General features: G+C 34.6%; 1 protein-coding gene across 5 annotated transcripts; it reads left to right on the top strand.

The window, feature by feature from the left end:
• Positions 1-6: 6 nt before the first annotated feature.
• LOC101490705 (aminodeoxychorismate synthase, chloroplastic) lies at positions 7-15,717 on the top strand. Of its 5 annotated transcripts, none has more exons than XM_004496230.3 (14): positions 7-241; positions 534-881; positions 5,817-5,948; positions 6,977-7,044; positions 8,937-9,001; positions 9,173-9,239; positions 10,416-10,694; positions 10,811-10,937; positions 11,336-11,661; positions 11,868-11,947; positions 12,156-12,258; positions 13,413-13,495; positions 13,968-14,585; positions 14,845-15,717. In XM_004496230.3, the coding sequence occupies exons 1-14, from the start codon at positions 172-174 to the stop codon at positions 15,323-15,325; spliced, it is 2,847 nt and encodes a 948-aa protein (XP_004496287.1). In that variant the 5' UTR covers positions 7-171; the 3' UTR covers positions 15,326-15,717. The 5 variants fall into 5 exon arrangements, with proteins under 5 accessions (XP_004496287.1, XP_073223650.1, XP_073223649.1 ...); XM_073367549.1 differs by having other exon boundaries at positions 660-881; XM_073367548.1 differs by having other exon boundaries at positions 7-169.
• Positions 15,718-16,759: the final 1,042 nt, after the last annotated feature.

Genomic DNA, 16,759 nt, shown 5'->3' on the forward strand with positions numbered 1-16,759 from the left:
CATCCGCTTCGAATCTACACCGCCACAATCAACAATAACATCTTTTTTCTCTTCTCTATCCACGCATTCATCTTCTCCCTTCCTCTGCACGCGTTCCTCTGATCCATAAAACCTCAACACCTCGTTTCTTTTCATTTTTCAAATCTCTTCTCCCGCGTCATTTCGCCATGTATGTTTCTTCGCATCTCTTTACCATCTCTTAAATCTGCAAATCCTCTTTCACAAAACAACAAAAATACATGTAAGTTTCTAATCTACGTCTCTGTTTTTTATTGTAAATTCGTATTTCTACTTTTAATTTCTGTTCATTCATAAATAATGACGACGTGACCAAATGATTTGTTCTATAGTGTAATTTAGTTATTGTTTGCGCATAATTTACAAGCTAAAAACCTACCAGCTTTATTTTATTAAATCGATTCATATACTTAGACATAAATAAGCTTCACAATCAATTTTCAACTGGCATTGATTATATTACCTTATAGAGTATATTATATACTCATAATAAGTATGTGCATATTTATATGCAGCGATTGGACATTTTTCCTGCAAAAAAATGAACCTGTCTTTGCGTTTGTTGTCTTCTGAGCTCACATGTCCTACAAGTGAAGCAATGCAATACAAAAATGTGAATTTTCTTTTGTCCAAACCATCAGCAAGGGTTTCTTGTTTCATCAATAAAGATGTATGTAACCGCGATGGAAGAAATGTGAGGGTGTCTTGCCAATTGATGCATGACCATTTAGAAGAATCGTATGAAAGAAATAAACGGCTGCAAATGTCTCTCCCGAAACAGGATTTTGTGAGGACTTTGTTGATTGATAATTATGACAGTTACACATACAACATATACCAGGAGCTATCTATTATTAACGGTGGTAAGTTTAACTTACTTTGTTCTCTCTGTTTTTTTGTCTCTCGTTTGAATGTGGGTGTGGGTGGTAATCAATTGGAAAATATGGAATTATAGTAAGCGTTTTGGATTACTTTATTTTGTAGTAATTGTATTTCTTATTAGTTTATTTTGTAGTAATTGTATTTCTTTTTTGATAAGGATGACTGAGTGCCTACCTTCTCTATATATTCCTAACTGTAACCCTATAATTTAATATATGAGAATATAATATTACTATTCTCTGATTTACTACATAGTATCAGAGCAAATTGATCATTCCCATGACCAAATACGGCATGGCTACATAAATAGAAACCAACATACTCAAGGAGGACGGCAATGGATCCTTCTCACCTCAAGTCAACATCAATCATGGTGTGACATTGGAGTCCACTGCCCATTTTCCCATTACAGGACACAAACTAAATAGGAACTATTACCGTTAATGGTCATAGTCAGTTATGATGTTCATCAGTGGCAAAGGAAAAGTAGAATATCTTACTGGTGAAAAAGTTGTACCAAAAATAGAAGATCCAACCTACAAAAACTGGAAGATTGAGAACAATATGGTGATGTCATGGCTAATAAATTCCATGACAAATGAAATAGGTGAGAATTTCTTGCTGTACACCACATCAAATGAAATTTGGAATGATGCAAAGGAATTTTACTCGAGCAAAGAAAATACATCAGCCATCGTTGAGTTTGAGACGACTTTGTTGGATTTGCGTCAAGGAGATCTATCAGTCATACAAACGTCAATGACAACAACTTGATGTCAAGAACATAGTTGGAGCTGCTCAGCTGATTCCAAGAAATACAAGGAGATAGTTGAGAAGAAAAGAATTTTCGAGTTCTTGATGGGACTTAACAAGAACTTGGATGATGTACGAGGAAGGATGCTTGGTTCCAAGCCTTTACCAAGTATCAGAGAAGTCTTCTCAGAAGTACGAAAAGAAGAGAGTAGAAAAAAAGTGATGCTGGAAGAGTCCTCTACAATAGCTGCCATGAAAAAAAGTGATGCTGCCTGAGGAATCCACCATCATTTTGGAGATAATCGGTTGAAGAAGAAGAGGCCTTGGTGTGATCATTGCCAAAGAACTGGTCACGCTAAAGACACATGCTAGAAAATACATGGTAAATCTACTAATTGAAAACCTTCAAAATCCACCAGACAGGGAAAGTCGAGGCAATCATGTCTCAACTAAAGAAGGAAATCACATAGCCGCGCCCCAATCCACTCCATTTAGTCGAGGAAATTAAAGCTCTCCAAAAGATGTTCTCTCACATGTCCTCCCAAAGTGGTATCAAAGTTGCATCAGTAGCACACAAAGGTAACTTATCAACTGCTTTTATTGCTAAAATTGGAAATCACAAGTCATGAGTAGTTGATTCGGGTGCTTCAAATCACATGGCAGGGGGATAAATCACTACTTCATCATTACTGTCCATGTTATGATGGACTATCTGTAAAAATTGTTGATGGTTCATTCTCTATAGTAACTGGTACCAGTTTGGTCATCTGTCAAAAGATATAGAGTTATAACCCGTCTTACATGTTCCAAGCTTGGATTGCATTTTGTTATCTGTGAGTAAGCTTTCTAATGATCTTAACTGTGTTGCTAAATTTGCCTCAAATTTGGGTAAATTTCAGACTTTGGATTCAGGGAGGACGGTTGGCAGTGTTAAGATTTGCTCAGGACCTTACCTTTTTCAAACAAATCACCCTCCTATAAGACAAACTCACAATGCAGCTTGTGTTGAGTCAACCAACCAGCAAAATAAGGATTATGTTGTGGCACTATCGTCTAGGTTACCCAAGTTTTATTTATCTTCAAAAATGGTTTCCTTCGTTATACAAAAATAAAAATCCGGAGTTTTACAATGTGAAGTTTGTCAATTTTCTAAACATGTTTCTCCTTCTTATTCTATGTTGCCTTATAAAGCCTCTCAATCCTTTTTCAATGATTCACAGTGATGTGTGGGAACAATCTAGAATAAAAAATATCATAGGATCTAGATGGTTTGTGTTGTTTGGATGATCATTCTAGAATAACGGTTGTTCATTATGAAAGAAAATTCTGAACTTGGTCAAATTTTTCGAAAATTTAATAACATGGTTCAAACTCAATTCTAGACCAAAATTCAGGTTCTAAAAACAAATAATGCAAGAGAATACTTTGAAACGTCTCTTGGAGAATATTTGGACAGTCATAGGATCATTCATCAAAGTTCTTGTGTTGACACTCCACAACAGAATGGGGTAGCAGAAAGAAAAAATAGACACATCTTGGAAGTTTTTGCTAGATCTCTAATGTTTACCACACATGTTCCAATTTTTTTTTTTCCGGGTGATGTCTCGACAACCACATACTTAATAAATAAAATGTCTTCTCGTGTACTAAAATTTCAAACTCCGTACCATATAATTTCCAACTGTTTTCCTCATACATGTGTCGTATCTACTCTTCCTACCAATGTTTTTGGTTGTTTTGTGTTTGTCCACCAACAAGCCAGTAAACTTGACCCAAGGGCTCTTAAGTGCATATTTGTAGGGTACTTTCCTAACCAAAAAGGATACAAATGTTATTCCCCAACTACTAGAAAATTCTATAACTCAATGGATGTTATATTCTTAGAAAATCAACCATTTTATACCAAAACTGATATTCGGGGGGAGAGTTTCACACAAGAATACCAACTTTGAGATATTAGAGCCCCAAAGTCAACCTATGGTGAGATTTCCTATGTGTCACCTCAAGTAAACCAAACTGACCCGAATGTGTCCCTTGATCCTAGTACTGCTTTCCCTCTACCCATATTAGACCAGTCCAATACTCAACCTTCTATTCTACCTTTGCTCGTGTCATACCAACCTAATTCTCAGTCTGAACTACCCAAAATTCAATCCTCTATTCTGCTAGTGTCAGAACAACCTTCAGAGCAACCTTATATTCAGCCCTTTGATTCAAACCAATATGCTGAAATAAGTAAGTTTCGTGCCTCTATTAGAAGGAACAAGAAGCATGAAGGTAAAGCTCTGCAGCAAAAGACTATCAGGAATCCAACCCGAATTTAGAGATTGAAAGCATAGAAGGTAATGTCAATTGTGATCCTACTCTAATTGTTATTCCATATGATGACATACCTATTGCTCTAAGAAAAGACAAACGGTCATGCACTAATCATCCTATTTGCAAATTTATCTCTTACGATAAGTTATCTTCTTATCACTTGGCTTTTGTTAGCAACCTTGATAAAATTCAGGTTCCAAATTATGTCCATGAAGCTCTTCTAAAGTCTGAATGGAAGAAAGCCATATTGGAGGAGATTCATGCACTTGAAAAGAACGAGACCTGAGAGTTATCTAAACTACCATCAGGAAAACGTCCAATGGATACAAGTGGATTTTTACCATTAAACAAAACTCAGATGGCAGCATCAACAAATTCAAGGCACGACTGATTGCAAAAGGGTTTACACAATCCTATGGGATTGACTATCAAGAGGAAGTTTACATGGAGATTCCCCCAGGTTTTGACACCTCTACCAATACAAATAAAGTCTACAAACTCAAGAAATCTTTGTATGCATTGAAACAATCACCTAGAGCTTGGCTTGACAGATTCACAAAGGTGGTAAGGAAGTTTGGATACATTCATTGTCAGACATATCATACAATATTTTTGAAACAATCATCGTCAGGGAAGAAGGCTATTCTTATTGTATATGTTGATGACATTGTTCTAACAGGAGATCATGATGAAGAAATTAAGAGATTAAAGAGTCTCCTAGCCAAAGAATTTGAGATCAAAGACTTGGGAAATCTCAAATATTTCCTTGGGATGGAGGTTGCTCAATCTAAGAAAGGTATTTCAATTTCTCAATTAAAATATGTCCTAGATCTCCTGAAAGAGACAAGTATTCATTTATTTATCTTATACTAGACCAGACATAGGTTTTACGATGAGTCAATTCATGAACAGTCCCACAGAAGAACGTATGGAAACAACATACAAAATTCTCAGATATTTGAAAATGACACCAGGCCAAGGATTATTTTTCCAGAAGACAACAAATAGAGATATTGAAATATTAACCGATGCTGATTGGGCAGGCTTTGTGACCGACCGACGATGAACATAATGTCATTGTACCTTTGTTTGGGAGAACTTAGTCACCTGGCAGAGTATAAAACAACTTGTTGTGTCCCGTAGTTCAGCAGAAGCCGAATTTAGAGCTTTATCTCAAGGTATTTGTGAGGGAATATGGTTAAAGAGGGTGTTTCGTGAAATTGGTTGGAGTCCTAATTTCAGTTTCCATAGAGGTGTTGTGTGATAATCAATCTACCATCAACATTGCTAAGAATCTTGTTCATCACGACAGGACAAAACATGTTGAGATTGATTGTCATTTTTATCAAAGAAAATATTGAAAATTGAAATATATCACTCCAATATACTCCTAAAAGCCAACAAGCTGCTGACATTCTCACCAAAGCAGTGCTAAGGAAAACATTTGAGAATCTTACATTCAAGCTAGGATTGCTAAACATCTACAACCTAGCTTGAGGGGAAGTGTGGAAATCTGCCATTTTAATACGGTTGATTGAGCATTATTTTAATACGGTTGATTGAACACTATTTGTTTCCTAGATTAAGATGGATTTGGACATTATGTTGCCATCTCTCCTCATGAGTTTATTTCCTTTTCTGTGTATTCTAGTTTATGAGGAGTTATTGTATTAATTGTATTTCTTTTTTGATGAGGATGGCTGAGTGACTCCCTCCTCTATATATTCCTTACCTATAAATTTAGATTGTATGAATCTAGATGGGGCTCTATGCTTGGAAAGTTTAAGAAGTTGATAGGGTTTTATGTCCCTTTTAACACCTGGTTTTGGTTTTCATTTTGCCAGTCCCTCCTGTGGTGATTCAAAATGACGATTGGACATGGGAAGAACTTTGCTATTACTTGTACAAAGAAAATGCATTTGATAACATTGTAATATCACCTGGACCTGGTTCTCCAGCATGCCCAGAAGATATAGGTGAGAATCATGAAATGTCCTCGTGGTCTGATAATTTCATAACATTTATATACTGCTCCTGAAGAAGCAATAGAAAAATTAACTGATTCAATTGTCTGTAAATGTTTGTTTGAGTGGGTATATAATCCATGTTTTTATCACATTCAAAGAACTATGAATGATTGTATGATTTGTTCATTGTAAATCTATGCTTGCACCCATTGTGAATTATCATGTTTCACTTACAATTGTGAAGTACTCTGGTGCCCTGATACCCATGGTAATGAGTTCTCATCACGTGGTGGCAGTGTGTGGCTCCATAAATAGGTTAAAGGGTAACCTCGCTAATAAAGATTCTGCTAAAAGTCTACCGACTACTTCTGTTAATTCTTATGATCAAATTTGATCTTCAGATTTCAAGAACTTAAAATATTGAAACATTCAATCTGAAAACAACAACCAAGGCTTTGCACTAGATGAGAGCGAGACTTTTTACACAAATCAATCAATAATTTAGGCTCCATCAAAACAATTTTTGTCAACAGATTCATTTAGTGTCAAGTCGATTTTAATGGTTTCTCCTAAAGTATACTTAATCTATCCCCTTCGTATAAGCCTATCTATCACCTGATTCACTTTCTTCACAAGAGCCTTGAGCCCTTGATCTGTCTTCTTCTCGCATGAACGAAACATCTTACGCTAGTTTTTATCATTTTCTTATCAAAAGGTGCTACTCCATCTTTCTCCTAAATACAATTGTTCCTAATTTTATATTTTCTTATATGTCAAGTGTCAGCTCATACTCCTCAATATTCTCATCTCTATCACCCTCAAAAGGGGTATAACCATGTAAGTGAAACACTCTCAAACTACATGAACTGTAAGTCTGTAAGTATAACTATGCATACATGTGTTTTGAAAGGATACTTGATATGTTCTGAAGAATTTGATATTTATAATTTATTTTAATAGGTTATCCTGATTGTTTAATGAGTTTTCGAAGATTCTTTATGTTGACTATTTTCTTTAAATGAATTTATATGCTTCAGGCATTTGTCTTCAGATATTGCTTAAATGCAGGGATATTCCTGTTCTGGGTGTTTGCCTAGGACACCAGGTATTTCTCTCTTCTGTATTCGAAATTGTATTGCACTTTCTTCTTTTCTACAAAATTATGCCAACCTTTCAATGTTACAATTTTTTTATGTTAATAACATGCACAAGTTTCAATTGAGTGCAGTGCACTATGTTTCTTGAATTTAGGTCATGTTAACTTAAGAGTTAAAAGGAACTTTATCTGTCTGATTTTTGTTTTACCTTCCATTTTAGGGGGTGTTGGTAGAGCTTATTTGGGCTAATATTATGACATAAACCCTTATGTTTGTTTTTGGATATACTTATAAAAATAACTTGCGACATGTCCATAAACTATTTTTAGCCTTGTCAATAAGCCCTTCCAGAATAGCTAATGAATATGAGCTAAATTAAATTCTCGAGTATAGCTTATCGAATAAGCGTTTGATTAAACTATTTACTTGTACGCCCCCTAGAACAATATGCACTCATATTAGGATAGAATCTAATTAGGGTTTGTCACAATTTGTTCACCCTCTATTTTGTTTCTTCTTGTTTGTCTTATATCTACATTAGTTCTATAATATTTTTTTGATAGGAATGAATGTTTGATCGAATTAAATAAATAATCACTTGTAGTGCAGTCAAAGTAATGGGTGTTTGTGCTCTCACAGTCTAGTATAAATAGAAATGTTGGGTCTGCCTATATTTACTATTCCGAGAAGTTAGTGAAATAATGTGTTTTATTTTAGGGGAAGTTGCATTTACCTCCCCTGAGGTCACCTTAAATAACACAAACACCTCCTCTAGTTTTGAAAAAACACCCATCTCCCCTATACTTACTAAAAAATTGTGCATAACATTTGTTTTCTGTCACTCTTTCAACTTTATCTGTCATTTATCAAAAAGGCACTAGAATACACACTCCGGTTGTGCTATTAAGAACATAACCATACCTTTCAAAAATTACAAATATCAGATGTACAATCGTACCTTTACAAACTAAAGCGAAAACTCTAATTGTTTCGTTTAGTTAATGACATGAACAGATGTAAGTGTGGAAAAAAATGTTTGATGCAATTTTTTTTAGTGAGTATAAGGGATGTGAGTGTTTTTTCAAAACTAGAAGGGGTGTTAATGTTATTTAAGGTGATCTCAGGGGAGGTAAATGCAATTTCCCCTTTATTTAATGAACAATTTTTAAGTCAATTTTTTAAACTGTCATCTTCATCACAATTAGTGCATTTAATTATACATTATCGAGAAATCTCCCATTTTTGTGAACAACATTTTCTTTGATTGAAGGCCAATCAAAACATATTGGGAAGATTAAAACTTAAAAATCATTTGTTGGGGCTTCCATAAGTTTTGCTGAAAGTTACTTCTGAAGAATAATATGGAATTGCTCTCAAATTTCCTAGAAAAATGTCTTTTGATTTGGATTTTCTATATCTCTGAATAGGTAGTAAACAATATACAAGCTGTATTATCATTATGCCTGATGTTGGTCATTGCTTTGATAATATGGTGGAGTTCTTGTCACAAATACCTCATAGTGACTATGAACTTATTCACACACCCCTTTCTAATATTATGTTTCTGCTGTTAATCGTGGCTTGTCTAATGTGCGCAAGTAAAATAGACGTGTTCCATGCACAAGTTTATTTTCCACCATTGGATCAAAAAGTTTCATCATATCTCATTTGATCCAATGGTGAAATTTATTAAACCAATGGCGGAAACAAGTTTTGTGCATGGTGCAAGACTTATCTCACTTTTGTACCATAGAATTGACCATTAATCATTATATTAAAGTAAATCCTGTTGTGGTTCATTTTCTTATTTCATAATCTCCAATGGCATACTTCTGTGTTTCGTAACTATTGTTTACATTATTTTTTTTGTTAATTAATCTCTTAATCTGTGATTTGATAGGCATTGGGTTATGTGCATGGAGCTCAAATTGTCCATGCATCTGAACCGGTTCATGGGCGCCTGAGGTATGCTTGAACATTTAAAAAGTTATCTGTTGTTTTTTGTAACATTATGTCATTGCCACACTCAGGAAAATGAATATGCTTAAAACAAATTTTTCATTTGAAAGTTCTCATATCTGTTCCATCCCCTTTCTTTTTAGTTTTAAGTCTTAACTATTTCTTTGCATTGTGCAGTGAAGTTGAGCACAATGGATGCCAGCTTTTTCATGGCATACCTTCTGGTAGAAATTCTGGTTTCAAGGTGGGTTGCCACTATATATTTGAAAGAATGTGATTTTGAATCAGTCAAACATTTTTAGAGAATTTGAATCTTAGTGTAGAATTCAATATTTAGCTTATCATATTCATGTTTGAGACATACAAGACATTCATATGCTAGGAAACTCTAAATTTTAAACTGATTTTTTCTGGATTTTTTATGTCACTTAGCAATTATGGACTAAGTTGTTTGGGAATCTTGGTGAATTACTGAATTTTTTATGATATGATGACATGTGTAACAAAATCTGATTTTCTCAGATTCTTCGTCCAACTAATGAAGAGATCTTGGCAAGACCACCACATATGAAATTGAGCACAATTAAGTGATTTGTGGTATTGTGTGTTCATTATGCAAAAGTGGCACATTTGGTCAAAGAGATATCTTGTGCTTTTTTTGTGTGGATTATTTAAGGGGGTTTCTTTACCCATTTACACAGAAGGATTACTGTGTTCTTTCAGCGGATGTTTTCATTTTCATCTGTCTTTTGTCCTTCTCTCCTTTGTTTTAGGAGGGATGCCTCGTCTTCTTGGCCTGCATTTTTCTTCTCTCTTAATACATTATTTTCGTTTTCTTATTCAACAAGAAATGAGGATTAGTAGATAAGGAAGACATCTTTCTTCTAGTTGGTGGGTTTTTTTTCTTCTAGTTTCTTGTTTTTTCCAGGGGAAATGGAGATGTTGGGCGGCTGGGTGAGTGTGGAAGGTTTGCAACACATGGTGTTGAATTCATGGAGTGCCGCCAAAAGTATTTTGGTTTGCGTGGTATACTCCTAAGATATTTGTTGAAATTCTGAGGGAAGTTTGATTCATTTGTTTGGTCAATTGCACGTTCTCACCCTTGGTCAATTCAATTTTAATCAGAAGAGAGCCATTTTTAGGAATTCTAAAACTTGTCCAAAAAAATTTATCTGTGGTTGCCCTTTACCATAGTATGGATTTCAACAAAAATGACTAGTTGACAATATTTGAATAAATTACTTATGATGCCAGATTCAGCAGTGCCACCATCCTTAATCTATAACGTGTACTGTATGCACAAATGCAAACTACTGCCTTGCAATTTGTTTATATATTTTTGTTCTCCTTTTGTCGAATTTTAGTTAAGATCTATCTTCTACCACTACAAATCATAATTCTTGTTTGTCACGCATTTCAGGTGGTTCGATATCATTCACTGGTGATAGATTCTGAATCCCTTCCTGAAGTGCTCATTCCAATAGCATGGACATCCACAGGCACACTTCCGTTTATTGGATCCAAGGTTTCTGACAAGTACAATAGTCGTGAAATACAGATTGATCAAAGCATTTTCGTTGATCCAGTTTTACCTGAAGTAGGAGATAGAAGTTCAAACATTATTGATTATGGGAAAACTAGAAATGCAAAAGTTCTTATGGGAGTCAAGCATTCTACAAGGCCACACTATGGTGTGCAGGTGTTAAGTACAGAAACGATCTGTCTATAGTTTTAGCTTTGTGTTTCTAACTTCCTATTTATTTATTTACAAGTTTATTGTTTACTAATCATGTTCAATTCAATTTTGACCTTCAGTTTCATCCAGAGAGTGTTGCAACCTGCCATGGAAGTCAAATATTCAAGAACTTTAGAGAGATCACGGATGATTATTGGCTGAGATTTAGGTCATCATACAAGAAAGAAAAACGTGCTAATTCTGATGGTAAACTGAACAACTGTGCACCCCCTTCACCCCACACAAAAAAACTGAAGAATCTTTTTAATTATAATTCACTCTATCTGTCATATGTGCTTATCAAATTATTTTCACGGAAATCATTTGTGGATTAATGTTTACTTGAATATTAAGGAAGCCACTCTGTCTTTTCTGCTATGTTTAGACTTCTTTTAAATGAAAAAAAAATGGTCTGTAACAAATATTACATTGTATCTTGTCCAGTCTCTGTCAGGGTCTAGTTCTAGAAGATATCTAGACATTAACTAGAGTGAAATCCCTTTATTGTTGTGTTCATGCTGCTTAGTTTTGTTATAAATTTCAACTGACCTTCAGCTTAATATGGTAGTTCCGCATAATTTACCTGAGCAGTAAACTTTCTTTAGCACACATGCAGGTTTCAAGTGCTAGTAGACTCTACAGAGACTTTAATAGAAGTATTAGTTCAGATAATAATGCAGCGGATCGGCCAAGAAAGGAAAATCATGGAGATAAAGATTTGGCACATAATAATACTGACATTAAGTGTATGGATATGTTCAACATGGTAAATGCTCACCATGCAAGCACTGGTTTTAAATGTTTGAAGTTGAAATGGAGGAAATTTAGTCACTTGGCTGGCCAAGTTGGTGGAGCAAAAAGTATATTCTGTCAGTTGTTTGGACATGAAGCTGAAAACACCTTTTGGTTGGATAGTTCCTCCACAGAGATGGTATTTATATGAATTTATGTTAGTTTGTCGTTGATTCTATGGACATGATGCTGAAAATACCTTTGTCATCATGATGTCATTTCTCGACTCTGTTTTTAATAGAGTAAATAGATCTTTTTTTCATTTGGATCTTTTCATATTTTGTTAACATACTTCATTATATAATATGTTTTTTATCATCTCAATATTCTTCTCATGTCAACTAGGGAAGAGCACGCTTTTCGTTCATGGGAGGAAAAGGTGGATCACTTTGGAAGCAGTTAAAGTTCAGATTATCTGATCAGAGGTTTGGAATTAATTCTCCTAACTGTTAATTTTTAATTATTTAGTATATGTCTTCAATTCTCTTCCAAATTCATATTTCAGATTCCCTTCTTTTATGATGCATTGACCTGGAAAAAATATTTCAGTTGCACCAGTTGAACCTCCTTACCCTTTGGTATTAACAACAGTATATATAATGTTAAATAAAATATAATACATTCTTTTTCCAGTGATGGGTGTTCAAACGGTGGTGGCTATTTATCACTGGAAGATTCTGAAGGTTCTGCCAAAACAATATTCTTGGAAGGAGGATTTCTTGACTATTTGAACAAGGTATGCACTGAAACTATGCTGGCCATTTAATGCTGATAGAGAAGTGGGCCTAGATATGAGTGCTAATGCAAAGCCCAAAGTGTATGTAAGGAAGGGTAAGAAATGGAAAGGGGAGGATGAGGTGATAACTAGTGTAACTGAATTGCCAAATGCGTGAGCATGAGAGAAGGGAATCTGTTATATGTAAGAGGGAGGTGAGAGTCATTCAGAAAGTTAGTTAGATTTTGTTAGGCAGAGAGCCCTTGATTCTCTGTAGGGGCACTGCTCTGGGCAGCTTAAGAATATTCATTCCGAGCTGAATTTATCTTCAATTGAGTAATACACATCATTCCTCTCACCTACTGGTTTATTGCTTTGCTGCAATTTCTGTTTTCCTATTAAATGCTTCATTCTTGCATATCAACTTCTCAACTAGGATATGCCATATTTTTAGAGATATGACATGTTATTAGACTCTATCAGGTGTTCGGTCCTTGTGACCCTCATTCTTCATAATGAAGTTGAGTTAACACTACATAAAAATGAGCCTATGCATGTATTTGATTCGAGTCTAAAAAGCTATTGCATGAAGGGGTGTTCTAGAGATATAAATCATTATTGGGATTCTACATAACAGTTCAAACTTTTGATATTTGGCCCCTGACGCTATTTTGGTGAAACCCTTACTCTTTTTCAGGACTGGAAATGTGGATTTTTCATCTAGTTTCTATTTTTAATTGCCTATACCACCCCTGTTTTTCTCCAATAAAATTTCTTTTTGTACCCTAAACAGGAAGTATGCTAGCTGAACAAATATTCTGGAAGTTTCAAAAAAAGATCCTTGTCACCCATTCTTCTGTGATTTTAACCAGTAAAATGCCATGTATTGCTTTGAATGTTTTTCGCTTGTATCAGACATGAAGTTAAGAAATGAAGAAAGGGGTGGGATAGGATAGAGGATAGCAAACAGGACAAAGACACAAGAAAAGGCAAAATTTATGGGTATTGAATCATCAGCATGTATTCATTTTCTTGGGGCATATTTAAATTTTGTGACATACTTAGAGATATTCCCAATTGCAATATGCTTCTTTTTGTACAAGCATAATGAAAAATCAGTTCTTTTTCCTTTTTATCAATATCTCCCTCATAAATATGTTTTGATAATGTTACAGGAGCTTCAATCATATCGTTATGATAAGGATGAATATGAAGGTCTACCATTCGATTTTCACGGAGGATATGTTGGTTACATCGGGTAGGTGATAAATACAAGCAAATATTTGCCTACATTGAATCAAGCAAAATGCAAATGTACTCTGTTTTATCAACAAGAAAACAACGAAGGAGACAAAACTCTAAATCTAAGACTGCCTAAAGCATCAGCCTGCAGAATTTGCATATGCTGAGAAAGACAGTTCGGCTAAATCATCAAACTTTGATCCATAGCTGTACCAAACCGTGCTAGCCAATCAACGAATTCATTTCCCTCCCTCAAAGTATGTTTGAATGAAAGGGACCAGGTCATGTAAGAGAACTTGGGAATGTGGTTGATTAAAAGAGCATATGGATTATATAATGGAGTGTCATCTGCAATGAAATTTAAGAGCATATTTTGTGGAAATTAATAAAATAACAAAAAAAACAGTCCTGGTGCATTGCATAGGTTCCATACATATCACGTACAAAATCCCTCTAGTGAACTAACAAATTGATTTCTTATGTTGCAGGTATGACCTCAAAGTAGAATGTGGTGTGACATCTAACCGTCACAAATCTAAAACTCCGGATGCATGTTTTTTCTTTGCTGATAATCTGGTAGCTATTGATCACAAAAATGATGATGTTTATTTGTTGGCTATACATGAAGAAAGTTCAAGTATGACACAATGGTTGGATGGTACTGAGGAGAAGCTTCTGAGCTTAACTGGTTCTGTGATGATAGATTTAGAAAGACAGTATTTTCGTCCTTCAACATTTTCCTCACGCAATGCTGGTTTCACAGCTGAAAAATCTAGAGAACATTACATTAGAGATGTTAAGAAGTGTCTTAACTACATTAGAGATGGAGAGAGCTATGAGTTGTGCCTCACAACCCAGATAAGGAAACCAATTGAGGCATTAAATTATCTTGGAATTTACCTGCATTTGAGAGAAAGGAATCCAGCACCGTATGCTGCTTGGCTTAATTTTTCAAAGGAAGATCTGTGTATTTGCTGTTCTTCCCCTGAGAGGTTCCTGCAGTTGGATAGGAATGATATGCTAGAAGCCAAGCCCATTAAGGGTACTGTAGCTCGGGGTGCTACTGAAGAGGAAGATGAGCAACTCAAATTGAAATTACAGCTCAGGTAACATTTATTTCTGGAAACTTTTGAGTCTATAAACCACCAATTTAACATGTGTTTCTATGACTTCAGTTTACATGTTGGAATTATTTGTCTTACTACGTTTTTTTCTTCTTCATGATATCAAATTTCCAAGTATATTTGATGATTCAGTAACTTGGTAATAATTAAGACTCCTTCCAATCCTATTTGAATGCAAATAAGTCAAAATGAGATTCAGTTTGGTGATTCTGTTATGAACTGTCTTGTTTCTCTATTTCAGTGAAAAGGATCAGGCTGAAAACCTTATGATTGTTGACCTTCTAAGGAATGACCTTGGTCGTGTATGTGATCCTGGGTCTGTTCATGTGCCGCATCTCATGGATATACAATCATATGCAACTGTTCACACAATGGTTAGTACAATTCGTGGGAAAAAGAGGTCAGATGTAAGTGCTGTAGACTGTGTCAAAGCTGCATTTCCTGGTGGTTCAATGACTGGTGCACCAAAGTTGAGATCAATGGAACTTCTTGATTCTCTTGAAAGTTGTTCTCGAGGCATCTACTCAGGCTGTATTGGATTTTTCTCATATAATCAGACATTTGATCTAAATATTGTCATAAGAACAGTTGTTATACATGAGGGTGAAGCTTCCATAGGGGCTGGAGGGGCAATTGTTGCTCTGTCAAACCCGGAAGACGAGTATGAAGAGATGATCTTGAAAACAAAAGCACCAGTGAACACTGTTATAGATTTTGAATAGCGATCAATAAGTCAAACAATAGTTTTTTTCCTTTTGGCCCAAGGTTAGACAACAAGGATTTGATGCATTGTGTACTACTAATCATTTTTTACATTTTCACAAACAGGTTTACGAATGGTCCTCTTGTTCCTGGATCAGTTACGACATAAGCTTTTTTGGGGTTAGGTTTTCTTTTCAACAGGAGGATTATTTTTAAGTTTATAGTGTAAGCTTGATTTGATAAGTAATATATTGATAACATTTATACATTTATGCATTATGAACTTGGCTGTAATTTAGGCTTGCTGGGTTATGTTTCTGGTTTTTCTATACTGTCATTTGTGTTGAATGAGAGTTCCCAATAGTTTCATTGTATTTACTCATTTCGTTGTGAAATTGGTGACATTTGTTCATTGATACTCTTCTTTCCACATGGTTTCTGCAATGTGTTGCTGCTTTATTGAGGTATATATATTCGTGTTTTGACAGTTGTGTATTTGAGATGAAAGTGAAACCGTCATTGCCTGGAAAGTATAATACGAGAAATATCCTCAAATGAGTGTTGGTAGGATTGTCCTCTTCACAAACAAAAGAAGAAAATGGTTGGGAAAAATCATCAGTAACATCCTGTTTGATACTATAATTCAGATATTAGTCCCACTAATTTTATAATTATAAAAAAAAAAAAAAAACCTAGGTTACATTACTTAGCGGAGCCAACAAGAATTTCACCAATAATAGTGTGGAAAAATAATCAGATAATATATTATGCTGATCTAAGATCTCTCTGTTGTGTTTAATTTTTTTTTTTTTTTACTCTTCTATCCCTAATGGCATATAAGAGTTTTTTTTACTCTTCCCCAAACTCAACTGATCCGAAAAGCCGGTAGTAATTTTTTTTCTTCAAAGAATCTAATGATAAAATCACAGCACACTGAATATATACAAGTTCGAATACCTGCTCAAACATATTAAATTTTTCTACAATCTATTATGGATTAGGTCTCTTTTATTTATCAATTGATTAGTGGGAAGATACTTTTCTTTAACTTTAAAATAAATATGTGGCTATTGCTTATTAATATAACTTTTTATTTATTTGAAGTATCAATTTTTGCCTTTTTGACTTAGTCCTAGTCTCATGTAACCACGTTTTCTTCTCCAAGTTTGTTTGGTTATCAGATTTTAGTTTATCCTTTTGGTTACGTTGCTTAATCTAGAGGCTTTCTAAATTGATGATCACACAAGTGACGTGAATAGATAGATAAAGGACATGTCTGTATGTTTAAGATTTTTCAAAAAGTCATTTCGGTTTTATATTTTTAAAAATGATTTTTATGCATTATTTAAAAGTAACAGCAATTCATTTTTTTTATGGTAAAAAAACTTCTATTAAGAAATAAAAATTAATATAATATGATCAAACAATTTGTGTTGGGACATTTCTATCCACAT

The sequence above is a fragment of the Cicer arietinum genome, chromosome 4 (assembly GCF_000331145.2).
Source record: "Cicer arietinum cultivar CDC Frontier isolate Library 1 chromosome 4, Cicar.CDCFrontier_v2.0, whole genome shotgun sequence".
NCBI classification, from domain to species: Eukaryota; Viridiplantae; Streptophyta; class Magnoliopsida; order Fabales; family Fabaceae; genus Cicer; species Cicer arietinum.